This window comes from Trachurus trachurus (assembly GCF_905171665.1).
Source record: "Trachurus trachurus genome assembly, chromosome: 5".
Lineage (NCBI taxonomy): Eukaryota > Metazoa > Chordata > Actinopteri > Carangiformes > Carangidae > Trachurus > Trachurus trachurus.
Genome location: NC_139896.1, coordinates 5697782 through 5711191, shown reverse-complemented (window position 1 = coordinate 5711191; position 13410 = coordinate 5697782). Strand labels below are relative to the sequence as shown.

At 44.8% G+C, this 13410-nt stretch overlaps 1 protein-coding gene across 1 annotated transcript in view; it reads left to right on the top strand.

Annotated features, from left to right (window-relative positions):
- Positions 1 to 893: 893 nt before the first annotated feature.
- col7a1 (collagen, type VII, alpha 1) overlaps positions 894 to 13410 on the top strand; it is a gene marked incomplete at both ends in the record, with an annotated part of 97369 nt that continues 84852 nt past the window's right edge. The window contains 11 exon segments of the mRNA XM_083971225.1: positions 894 to 957; positions 1059 to 1239; positions 1346 to 1502; positions 3459 to 3552; positions 3696 to 3854; positions 5564 to 5721; positions 6800 to 6929; positions 7030 to 7149; positions 10810 to 10965; positions 11872 to 11991; positions 13218 to 13367. Coding sequence (XP_083827351.1) covers positions 894 to 957; positions 1059 to 1239; positions 1346 to 1502; positions 3459 to 3552; positions 3696 to 3854; positions 5564 to 5721; positions 6800 to 6929; positions 7030 to 7149; positions 10810 to 10965; positions 11872 to 11991; positions 13218 to 13367 — 1489 coding nt within the window.

The following is a 13410-nucleotide window of genomic DNA, read 5'->3' as shown; positions in this document are numbered from 1 at the left end:
AGGTAGAGGCAGGACCGGTGGATGGAAGTCATGGAAACACCAGACAACCAGACTAATAATAACAGGCCTGAACTACAGCATGATGAACATTTGACTGAAGGATGTAGCCGAACAAGTGACAAGACCAGGTTAACTACTGTAGTATTAATAGGAAATTCAGTGGAGATGATTAGTAAGTAGACCTGGGATAGCAGCAACAAGAGATGGACAGGTACTAACACAAACCCGCAGAGCCTTAAAGGTAGTAGTTCACCCAAAATTCAAATATCACTCATTATCTACTCACCCTCATGTCGACTAAGAGCTGGGAGAAGTTTCAGAGTCCTCCGTACCTTCTCGGAGTTACGGGGGGCGGGGGGGTCCGCGCAGCAGTATTTGACCATATAATGGTTGTGAATGGTGCTCACTTTTCTTTGTCCAAAAAGACACACCAAAAAACATCCAAATACCTCCATACTGCTCGTCTGTAATGTCCCTCTCGTATTGAAGCCCCAACATGAGAAATTGTTCCACAGGTCAGCACTGACACAGGAAGAGCAGTGAACTGAGACACTGGGAGCTTCCACTACAAACAAGCTTAAAACATAGACTTATTTAATTTTTTTTCTGAATAATTTCTCATGTCGGGGCTTCAATACAAGAGGGACATTACAGACGAGCAGTATGGAGGTATTTGGATGTTTTTTGGTTTGTCTTTTTGGATGAAGAAAAGTGAGGACCATTCACAACCCCCTGTAACTCAGAGAAGGCACAGAGGACTCTGAAACTTCTCCCAGCCCTTAGTCGACATGAGGGTGAGTAGTAGATAATAAGTGAAATTAGAATTTTAATTAGTAACTTTATTCAACTTCATTAAAAATGCTCTCTTCTTTCATTATGTCCAGGTTGTGAAGATGTTGCGGTGGCTTTTAACTGCGACCGTCCTGCTGTCCTTTGTGAAAAAGGCTGATGCTCAAGGTAAAACAAGAAAACCCTTTCATCTGACCATGATGTGTCTGTGTGCTGTGTGCTGAGTCTTTATATACTGTAAGTCTTTATGTCTTTACTTGTATTTGCAGGCAGGTGTAATAATGTGCGGGCAGCAGATATTGTGTTCCTGGTGGACGGCTCTTCCAGTATCGGCCGAGCTAACTTCCTGCAGGTGAAAGGTTTCATATCTGGAGTCATCAAACCCTTCGCCGGCTCCGTCAGTGAGACGGGAATAAGATTTGGGGCCATTCAGTACAGTGACACCTCCAGGTGATTAACAATATTAACATTTACCTCGCTGCTCTGAATGGAGCAACAGAAAGTCTTATTATTATTATTATTTTATATGTATTGATGCAGATTTCTCTTCCTCCAGAGTTGAATTCACCTTCACCACCTACCTGAATGGCACAGAGCTGGTCAGCGCAGTGGAAAATCTAAACTATAAAGGTGGAAACACGCGAACTGGTGCCGGTCTCAAGTTCGTCGCTGACAACTTCTTCAACCCTTCAAACAGTCGGGACGTCCCAAAGGTTTGAGGAGCAGCTGCTCTGCAGTGTATTAATTTACAGATACAGATACAGAAAACTTTTATTCATCCTCAAGGGCAATTGAGTTTCTACAGTTCACCGTCATAGAGTCATTCATAAAAACATACATAGAGATAAAATATGCGCATATAATAAATATAGAAATGTATAAAACACTATTGGCACCATATATTAGTTTTACTGCTGTATGCTGCTGTATTGCACAAAGTTCAAGTTCAACTCTCTGCATTCAACAACCTGATAGCAGAAGGAACAAATGACCTGGAGTATTGATTGATCTTCCTAAGAGGCTGCCTATATCGCCGTCCTATTGGCATTAATGCAAATTCTTTGATAAGAACATGTTCATGATTGATGATGCATTTTTCAGTTTTAAATCTCTCATTTGCGTTCCAGTAATTTTGGAGCAGACATTTACACTTTTATTTAGAAAGTTCCTGTCCTTCACTGCCAAACCGTTGAACCAGCAGATGAAAGAGAAAGTTAAGGAGGCTCTGAACGTAGGACAAGTACACACAACACAGAGTGGGTTTTGAGACGCCACAGGAGTTAATCCTTCGCAACAAGTGGATTCTCTGTTGAGCCCGTCTGACTACTGACTCGGTGTTGGAATCAAACATTAAAGGGATATTCCTCTGTAAATTGAATCCATGGTGACCCGCCCCTCCAGAGATAAGTTCGCCGACCACAAACTTCTCTACTTCAGTACAAACAGCCAGATAGAAAAACAGGGCTGTGTTTGTAGCCACGAGACAACCGCCATCAAAAAAGCCACTCATAGCCACAGATAACGCTCAGAACAGCACCAAACTTCATCAACAGTACAAACAGGGTCCCATCCCATAATACCAAGGACCCTAAATTGACACAAATTAGACCACGGACCTAGCCTAGAAATCTAGCTGCACCCTAGCGGCAGCAAATATATTTGCTCCGTAGGTGGGTCTAGAAACGAGCCATAGGAACTTTTTGAGTCTCGAACACCGTTTGTGTTCACCAATCACAGCGCTCTATCTGTTTAGAGAGTCGTTGGGCAGCTTAACGCCATGACGACATACATTTTAATTGGCTTGTCAGGCTAGCGTCACCCTGCTCTTTGCTCTGATTGGTCGTAGTGCTACCCTATTGGTGCAGAGGCAGTTTGAAAGACAGCCTTCATCCCGCCCCCTGGATTGAGCCGAGGTCTACCGCTCGTTGCCAGACTAGACATGTTAATGATGTAGTCTGGCTTGTCAGGCTACCACGGACCCCCATTGGACAAAATTTTGAAACAAACACCGGTATTTGTTCTGAGACTGAATAACGTTACTTTCTATATACGTTCATATTAGAGCCATTGGTGTGAAAAAATGTAGTGAAATTTCTGGAAAAAAGTGGTAACATTTCTCAAAAACAAAGTTCTAGAAAAAATGGTAAAAATTCTCTTACTAAAAATGTTTTAAAAAATTCTACTCCACTTTAGAACCACTGCTTTAAGCTGCGTTCACACTGGACCTTTTATTTTTGTCGCTCTCGCTCGTATCGCTCCGAAAAAAAACGCTCCGTCGCTCAGCTGCATTCGCTCATCAATTTGGCACAGAGCCACAGACTCGCATTTTCGCTTTGATGGCGTCATGCCCACTGCCATGTGTCTCTGTTTACACCGCCACCACCGGGATTACGGCAGCCAATCAGCGACGAGCGACTGACGGCCGGAGAGTTGGGATTTCTCATCTCGAGCGACAGTGCGAAAAAAACGCTCTGTCGCTCCGTCGCTGTCGCTCCGAGCCCCAGCGTTTTTTCACCTGGGCGATTAAATGCTCAATCGCTCGTTTGCATTCACTTAACATGTAAACTCGTCGCTCGTTCGAAAAACGCAGCTTTAGACCAGGGGTTAAACTTACAGAGGAATATCCCTTTAAGATGGGAGTCACTGTCACTGTCCTCCTCCTCTTTCAGATCACGATCCTGATCACAGATGGAAAGTCACAGGACAGGGTTCAAGAACCTGCACAGAAGCTGCGTAGTCAAGGAGTTCACGTGTTTGCAGTCGGTAGGTGTCGTGTCCCCCCATGTGTGCAGTTTGTTTCTAACCTCTGGTGTGTGGTTGTTGATGATAAAACCACTTGGCTGTGTGTTTTCTGTAACTCTGCCCTGGTGTGTTGTTGTGTTGTTGTTGTTGTTGTGTGTCGTCAGGCATAAAGAGTGCAGACAGGAATGAACTGGCTCTGATCTCCTCTCAGCCCAGCAGCGACTTCACCTCCTTCGTCGGGGAGTTCAAGCTGCTCAACACGCTCCTTCCTCTCGTGAGTCCCAGAGTCTGTTCGAAGGCCGGAGGAGTCTACGCCAGTGATGGTAGGCATGGCAACACAGCTGTAGGCATGGCAACAGCTGCTGTACACAGATATACTGGTATTTAATCCTGTACAACTGCATTTAATTGTATTCATCTTTCCTTTCTCTTCTCTTCTCTTCTCTTCTCTCCTCTCCTCTCCTCTCCTCTCCTCTCCTCTCCTCTCCTCTCCTCTCCTCTCCTCTCCTTCTCTCCTTGTCTCCTCTCCTTATCTCCTCCTCTCCTCTCCTCTTCTCTTCTCTTCTCTTCTCTTCTCTTCTCTTCTCTTCTCTTCTCTTCTCTTCTCTTCTCTTCTCTTCTCTTCTCTCCTCTCCTTCACTCCTCCTCTCCTCTCCTCTCCTTCTCTCCTTGTCTCCTCTCCTCTCCTTTCTTCTCTTCTCTTCTCGTCTCCTTCTCTCCTTGTCTCCTCTCCTCTCCTTTCTTCTTGTCTCCTTCTCTCCTTGTCTCCTCTCTTTCTCTTCTCCTCCTCCTCTCCTCTCTTTCTCTTCTCCTCCTCCTCTCCTCTCCTCTCCTCTCCTCTCCTCTCCTCTCCTCTCCTCTCCTCTCCTCTCCTCTCCTCTCCTCTCCTCTCCTCTCCTTTCTTCTCCTCTCTTCTCCTTGTCTCCTGTCCTCTCCTCTTCACTCCTCTCCTCTCCTCTCCCCTCCTCCTCTCCTCTCCTCTCCTCTCCTCTCCTCTCCTCTCCTCTCCTCCTCCTCTCCTCCTCCTCTCCTCTCCTCTCCTCCCCTCCTCCTCTCCTTGTCTCCTCTCCTCCTCTCCTTGTCAACTCTCCCCTTCACTCCTCCTCTCCTCTCCTTCACATCTCCTCTCCTCTCCTCTCCTCTCCTCTCCTCTCCTCTCCTCTCCTCTCCTCCTCCTCTCCTCCTCCTCTCCTCTCCTCTCCTCCCCTCCTCCTCCTGTCCTTGTCTCCTCTCCTCCTCTCCTTGTCAACTCTCCCCTTCACTCCTCCTCTCCTCTCCTCTCCTCTCCTCTCCTCTCCTCTCCTCTCCTCTCCTCTCCTCTCCTCTCCTCTCCTCTCCTCTCCTCTCCTCTCCTCTCCTTATCTCCTCCTCTCCTCTCCATTCCTCTCCTTGTCTCCTCTCCTCTCCTCCTCCTCTCCTCTCCTCTCCTCTCATTTCTTCTCCTCTCCTCTCCTCCTCTCCTTGTCTCCTCTCCTCTTCACTCATCCTCTCCTCTCCTTATCTCCTCCTCTCCTCTCCTCTCCTCTCCTCTCCTCTCCTCTCCTCTCCTCTCCTCTCCTCTCCTCTCCTCTCCTCTCCTCTCCTCTCCTCCTCTCCTCTCCTTTCTTCTCCTCTCCTCTCCTTCTCTCCTTGTCTCCTCTCCTCTCCTCTCCTTGTCTCCTCTCCTCTCCTCTCCTCTCCTCTCCTTCACATCTCCTCTCCTCTCCTCCTCTCCTCTCCTCTCCTCTCCTCTCCTCTCCTCTCCTCTCCTCTCCTCTCCTCTCCTCTCCTCTTCTCTTCTCTCCTCCTTTCCCCCTCTCCTCTCCTCTCCTCTCTCCTCTCCTTTCCTTCTCTCCTTGTCTCCTCTCTTCTCCTCTCCTCTCCTCTCCTCTCCTCTCCTCTCCTCTCCTCCTTTCCCCCTCTCCTCTCCTTTCCTTCTCTCCTTGTCTCCTCTCCTCTCCTCTCCTCTCTTCTCCTCTCCTCTCCTCTCCTCTCCTCTCCTCTCCTTCTCACCTCCTCCTCCTCTCCTCTCCTCCTCCTCTCCTCCTCTCAGAGGCATTTTCTGGTCCATCCAACATCCAGTTCACAGGGCAGACATCTGACTCTCTGAGGTTTCGCTGGTCAGCTGCCGGCGGTCCGGTCAGTGGTTACGTGGTCCAGTACGTGCCTCTCTCTGGCCTGGGTCAGCCTATTACAGCAGAGTTACGACAGGTGAGTCCTGGTGTTAGTCAAAGTCAAAAGTCAAAATCTTTATTTGCCATTTGTGCATACACACATAGGAATTTTTGTACGGTTGTTCCAGGTCAGGTGGAGAAACAAAAGAGAACACACAAAGATATACAAGACACAATGAAAACACTTTAAAAAGGCCCAAGCCTGGGATTAAAAAAAAGGACAAGGACATAACATTTCTAAAAAGGCCAGAGATCTATGTCTATAAGTTAATAAATATAAGAATAAATAGGTGTAAAGTGCCAAGTGCTACTGAGGTGGGTGCGTGTTGTGTTGCCATGTGCCCGGGTTATTTTGTGTTTGCTAAAAGTCTGACTGTTGCTGGGTAGAAACTGTTGAAAAAGCGTGATCTGTGTGTGATGATGCTGCCTGGTCGTTTGTGTCTGAGGTTGTATGTGCAGTGTTTGTGTTTAAGCAGGGAGTGAGCTGGATGTTGTGTGTCTTTAATGATCCTCTGTGCTCGCTTTTGACAGCGCAGTGTGTAGATGGAGTTCATGGATGGAAGTTCAGTCCCTATGATCTTTTCTGCAGTCTTTATGACTCTTTGCAGGGCCTTCCTCTCTGACTGTGTGGTGTTTCCATACCACACAGTGATGCCACTTGTGAGGATGCTCTCTACCAGTCCCTTGTAGACCTGGGTGAGAGGGCGACAGGCAGCACAGGCCTGCCTTCCTGAGCAACCTGATGAAATACATACAAGTATCTTGTGTTTACACTTTTACATGACCTACATTCTAGTAGTTAAGTAATTGCAGGTTCTGGAGCCAAAGTAAATCGTGCTCTGTGCGGTGAAACACATGCCTCCAGGCCGGGTATAAACTTGTCTCATGGGTGGATCTCCTTCATGTTGATTGTTGATGCTGTAGAGATTAAAGTTTGGCACAGCGCAAAAAGTGAAATTCCCCTCTGTGTGTATATACCCTTTGCAGACAAGATGAGAGAGAAGAGAAGAGAAGAATGGCACGGCCCAGTCGTGTATTCACAAAGTCATTCACTTTGCAAAAACATGTTTAAGGCATGAATGTTTTACTGAGATGACCCGTGTCTGTACCTGCAGGAGACTGTCTCCGCCACGCAGAGGTCCTTCACTGCACGAGAGCTGAGGTCGGGGATAGACTACCTGGTCACCGTCATCGCCCAGTATCCCAACAGCGTCGGAGAATCTTCTTCTGCCAAGCAACGAACCAGTGAGTAAAAAAACATAAGCAGTCAAATGGGGGCGTGAGCCATTTATTTTTAATTTATCACAGGGCAACACCTTTTCAACACCTTTTCTCCTCCTCTCAGGGTCGCTGCCAGGTGTCTCCAGTCTCCGTCTGGTCCAGGCAGGCTTCTTCTCTCTGACTGTGGGTTGGGACCAGCCCTCCTCTCCGGTGCAGGGCTACAGACTCACCTACGGGCTCAGAGGTCAGACACACACATTGTTGAGCATGCATCTCACTTGAACTGTGCATTTGTGTTGTTGTAACTGCTCTATTCTCTTTACAGAAAACTGGACAGTTTTTAACTTTGTTTATTGAGCTTTCTTCCACAACAGAACATAGATGTACAGAAACACTCAAGACAGAATCCCAACCCCAAAAAGTAAATAAATACATAATAACAATGAAAATAGGACGGTGTATGTTAAGTATGTTGTAAAAGAGGACATACTGTATATACACATGACAAGAGAGAGAAAATGTTACAAAAAACAAACAGAAAACATTAGAAAAGTACAGTACATACTACAGAGTAAAATTTAAGTGAGTTGTCACCTAAATAAAATGAAGCCAGTGGGTTGTCCTAATGAGATTGTTTCATGCAGCTCAAAAAAGGTTGCCAGGTCAAAATAAAGTCCCCTGATCCATAGTGTGTGGGATGGAGGGATGGCATCTTTCCATGGATCAGGCGGCCTGCAAGCAACATTCAGAAAGCCAGAAAGTCACACTGGGAGTTGTGTAAACTGTAAACAACAGACTCCAAATGAAGGGTCAGGGGGCTATAAACACCTCAGAGGACCTCAGAGAGTGTGTTAGCAGCTCCAAAACCCCCAAAAATTATCCTCTCACAAAAACTTATCATAGCAGAATGAAGGATTGCACTCAGAATAAAGGAGGAGGAGAAAAACGCGTCCCACAACACCCACCATTGCACTCTTTACTCTTTGGTAAATTGGCCATCACTTCACACCCGCCGTCAGACCCACTGGCTCACTCTCATTTATAAGACCCTCCTTCTACGGACCCCCCCTTACCTGTCCCGCTTGCTGCACCAACTCCCTGTCACATACAACACTCGGTCCTCTCATCTCATTCTGCTAACAATCCCCAAAACCAGATCTACAATCGGCTCCGCATCATTCCAGTCAGCTGCTGCCTCTGATTGGAACATATTACAAAAACTCCTCAAACTTGACAAACTCATCTCCATTCCAACCTTCAAAGAGGCCATCTCACACCTTGTCATAGACTCCTGCAAATGTTTTCCCCCCGTCTAACCCCTCTTCCTTTAGCCTGTATTTTTATGTTGAGTGCCCATACCTGCCGCTGGCAGCCCTGGCTCCTCCTTACATGTTGATAATCCTTGTATAGTGTCTTCGCATGCATTTCTGTGTTGTGATGTTCTAGATAACTAATTCCTTGCTATTAACCTTGCCTGTTCTAATTGAGCTGTTACATTAATTTTCTGCCCTGCCTGCTATTGCCTGTCTCGCTGTTCTGCTCATGCCTTGCTAACCTGCTTCCCTGCACAGCCATGCTGGTGTATTGTCTTTGTGACTGTCTTGCTACATGTCTGTTCAGTTCTGTTTTGTGCCTCTGCTTGTGTATTGTCTTCATGGTCGTTCTGCTGCATGTCTATTTAGCTGTTTTATGCCACTGTTTTTTTAACTTTTTAACTTGTACTTTTTTTTCACAGCCCTCTCCCCCTCTCCCCTCAAGAAGCTTGTGCTTTTTGTCAGGCCATCATTGCAAATAAGAACCTGTTCTTAATGATTTTTCGCCTGGTTAAATAAAGGTTAAATAAAAAAAAAAAAAAAAAAAGATAGAGCAGAGAATAACAGTTGTCCTGTTGGTGGCAAGTTGGAAACATGTTGAGAATGTGTAGCAGTCAGAGCAGCTGAGTATGAGGAGCATGAACTTTTCTAAAAACCTTAACCCTGATCCCTCAGGCTCTGGCTGTCAGTTTGAGCTGTTTATTGCCCAATCATGACCTGGAATATCAAATACATTTTTCATCACCAGCCGTGAAATTAGATTGACAGAGAAAACCTTTACCTCGATCGACAGTTATGTTATCCTTAGGTTTCTAGAGAGACAGGGTGTGGCTACGAGATGTCTGGGTGTTTATACCATGATTCAGAGAAGACAAATGGTCCTTGAGGGCTTATATAAATACTTTCTCCCACCGAACATGTAGTAGGAGTGCCAGTCTCACATGGAGCTGCTCTTCTGACTCGGCTGGGATGTGTGTCTGTGGGAATATTCAAATGAGGTCTATCCTGTAATGAGGGGGGGCGATGTTTCTACCTGTTACAGTGTCTGACAGTCTCTCTCAGAAAGCTCGGGACTTATCAAGCTCTTGCATTTTAATGACAGTAGTTTATAGGCTGCTGCCATAAATCCAGAGTTTTTACATCTTGTTGTCACAGCCACTGTGTTTGCTGACTGAACGTGCTTTAGAGCAGTGGTTCTGAAACTTTTTACATGATCTACGACCCCTAAATTGACACAAATTATACTACGGACTCCCATTGGACAACATTTTTGAAACAAACACCAGAAATATCGGTACACAAATATTTGTTCTGAGACTGCATAACACTTCTTCTGTAAATTTACATTCAAATTTGGGGCGATTGGTGGGAATTTTTGTGAAATTTCTGGGAAAAAAAAGTGGCAACATTTTGCAAAAAGAAAGTTTTAAAATTCTAGAAAAAAATTGTAAAATTTATCAAAAAAAAAATGTTTAAAAAATCTTTTTTTAAAAATGGTGAAATTTATCAAAAAAAAAAAAAAAAGAAAATCTAAAAAAGTGATTCAATTTCTCAACAAAAAAAAAGGCAAGAAAAAAAGTTTTAAAATTCTAGAAAAAAATGAGAAAATTTTGAGTAAAAAGTTTTTGAAATTCTAGACAAATGTGGTAAATTTTTTAGAAAAAGTTGGGGACCCCCTTGGGGTCTCCATATTGTGCTCTTCACCCAATAGACACATGACGTCACGGTACTCGGAAGTCGCTGTGGAACGTCCACTGAGTGGCAAAAAGACGAGTGGCAGAGCCGCCAAAGTTTAAAAACGACGCAGTAACGGAGCGATTTTCTCCACACAAGTCTGACATGTCTAGCTTTGCCAGCATGTAAAGCAGCATGACCTAACAGAGCTGCTAGAAATCTAGAGGATACGTCTCACTTTGACCGAGTTACATTCAAGAACCTGTTCTCAATGACGGAAAGTAAATTCACTGGAGCGGTCATTTTATTTTCGATCGATCAGCTGTGTTTACAGTTTCAGGTGTCGTAGTTATGATGTTTACACAGATAAATTAGTCTCTAACACATCCTACAGTTTGACTGGTCAGAGTTTTTCAGAATAAAAGCAGCTCGTGTTTAAGCGTCGGGAGTCACTGTCAGGACGACAGTAACCGCTGTAATCTCGTCCCTCTGCACAGTAACAGCAGCCTGTCAGTCACTCTGCAGGTACCGCGGTCACACTGTGTGTTACAGGAAGTGTCAGTGGAGCAGACAGTTTTGTGGAGATGGTTGTCGATTCCTTTTGACATCAATTTGTTTTGATATAAGATATTTTATCCAGTTTATGAGTCCACCGCTATCCGCCAGCATGTTGAGGGACGCTTGTTTTGCCACTCAGTCCTCGATTGCCGAGGGCAACGTGACGTAAACGCATACCCTCTATAGATCATGGAAAGCCCATATTTGATATAGAGGAGATTTCAAACTCACAAGGATTCTCTTGTTTGCCCGATAACTCACCTCATTAAGAGTGCGATCTTTGATTGCTGTTTGTGAACTAACTGGTCTGTTGTTGCACACTCTTCTTCTCCATGTCTGTTGTGTGGTTGAAAGAGCAGGTCAGCCAGCGGCCCAGCTGTTGGAGCAGTCTCTGTCTGCAGACTCCACATCTGTCACCTTGGAGTCGCTTCAGCCGGATACAGAATACGTCGTCAGCCTCTACCCGCTGTTCCCCCGAAACTCTGCATCTCCATCCATCCTCAACGCCCGCACATGTGAGTCCACCAGACACAATGTTATACATAGCAGATGTTTGGTACTAGGAGTGGTCGATCGCTCCCATTTCCTGATTCGATTACAATCATTGAGGTGTCAATTTGATTACCAACAGATTTTCGATTATTAACAATTATAGCAGTAAGCAGCAATACACCATAAACGTTTTGCACCATTTAAAAACAGTCAGCTGCTGAATTACGATAAAGAAAAAGATAAGATAAAGTTCATTTGCCATTTTTACATATGTTTAGGTGCATAGGGGTTCTTGTGCATAGGACACTCAGAGTATAAACATAAAAGAGTAAGGATACCTTAAGTGCACACAATAATAAAAAAAGATGTAAAGAGTAAAAATTACTTAACTTCTCTTTTATTGAGTGAGAGACTTCAATGCACCGTAAACTTTTGTTTCAGATGTAGTCTTTCACAGTTAAAAAAAAGACACAAATGTCCATAGTTTAATTTTTTTCCTACAGATCAAAGATGCAGCTTTGGAACTTTAAAAATTTAAACAAAAAAAATTTAAACAATAAAATCAACATTTTTCAACATTAGATAGTCACACGTCATTGGTTGTAAAGCTAAAGCTGACAGGACGTTATGGATGAAGAAAAAATCACACTGGAGTTAGAAACATTTTATGAACACAAGAGAACAAACAGAAAGTAAAAGAAAATCAGAGTAATGTTGAACAGCACATTAACCTCAAAAAGGCAAAGTGATCTGTTATTTATGTTTACGTCTCACTTTATACACGTTCCCCTGTGAAAAATAATCAATTTTTGTAAATGTGATAATCTCATCAAACTGTATAATGATATTGTCTCCATCATGGTTTATAACAGGTTTCAGTATAATTAGTATAAACATTGTTTGGGTCTTGATGTTTTTCCATGTGTCAGTGCGTCTGGAGGCAGTGACTCAGTTGTCGGTGGAGACGGAGTCGGAGGGAAGCGTCCGTCTGCGGTGGAGAGGAGTCAGTGGAGCTCGGCTCTACCGCCTGGTCTGGGGACCGTTCACAGGTCAGAACAACAGCACAAACACACAAACTACATCTGCACATGATTAACCGTTTAACCGTTAACCGATAACAAGAACATTGACCGATCAATACTATCGGTCATTTATTTATTTATTTTATTAGCTCCTTATGTCGTCAACTCATGGGGGCGTGTCGACCAAGGGGGCAGTTGTGGGTCTGAGAAGTGAAGCTTCACTTCCGCGTTCAAAAAACTGCAATCCCCTCGGCTTCCTCTGGGGGCTGGTGTCAGAAAGCAGCATTCTCCATAGACCCCCATGTTAAAATTGCCGATTTTACATCCTCAGTAAACATGTTAAAAGCCTGGTGTCAGAACGTTTTTTTTTCTCAATCGATAGTTTCTACCCCCGCACACACTCTGAGGGGGGTGAATTTTTTTTTAACTCTACCGTTTTACTGTTATTAGGTTAAAACTCTGGCCAATTAGGGCGCGGAAACGTTGAGTGACAGGTCCGAGCAGCTCCGTGGACAGCTGCTTCGAGGCCAGTGGGCGGGTTCTCGGCCGGCCAATCCAACATGGCGCTGTTCAGGCCGCCATATTTGAGTCACAAAAACGACTCCCCAAAACCAATGGGTGACGTCACGGATGCTACGTCCATTCTTTTTACAGTCTATGGTGTCGACACGTGCAGAGTTCACGTGCCTTCAGTCATATTTCGCAGCAAAAAGTTACACAGGAGGACTGACAGTATGTGTAGCAGCCCCCATGAAGGAAGATCAGACAATAAATGTAACCTACACGGACATAGATGTGCATCACCTGTAACAACGGCGCTGGAAAAAGAAAAAAAAAAAAAGAGAGGACGTTGCTCTCCAGCCTGTTCACCTGCAGTAGCTCTCCTGCAGCTCCACAGAGGAGCTGTCAGAGGAGCTCTGCTGCTCCTTCAGCACTTTGTATAAAAACTCTTCTACATTGGACGATCTAACCTCCAGAGCGCGATCAGCTGAGACAGAGCTGATCAGCTGTCGCGGCGCATGTGGGTATTTAACGGCAAAAAATAAAAAATAAAAAATGGAGCGATTAATATTTTTTAATTTTTTTATTTTGCCCTGCGCCGCAAGCTTCTTAATCTTATCAGTTAACGGTTAATAATCGGTTAACGAGCGTCGGTTATTATCGGTCAGAAAAAAAATTCAAAATGTGCATCCCTAATCTGCGACTTTTCTCTCCTGAGCTGCACGAATGTTTTTACTTTTCTGTTCACACAGGTCGAGATGTTGAGACGGTGGAAGTTCCTGGTGACAGTGAGTTTCACACTTTGTCCAGACTGCAGACGGACACCGAGTACATCGTCACCATCATCCCGCTGTACGACGCCAACACTGAGGGGCCTGTGGCCACCGCCAGGTTCAAGATAGGTACGATCCAACACCGCACAGCTGAGTCTCCATGTGAATCCTG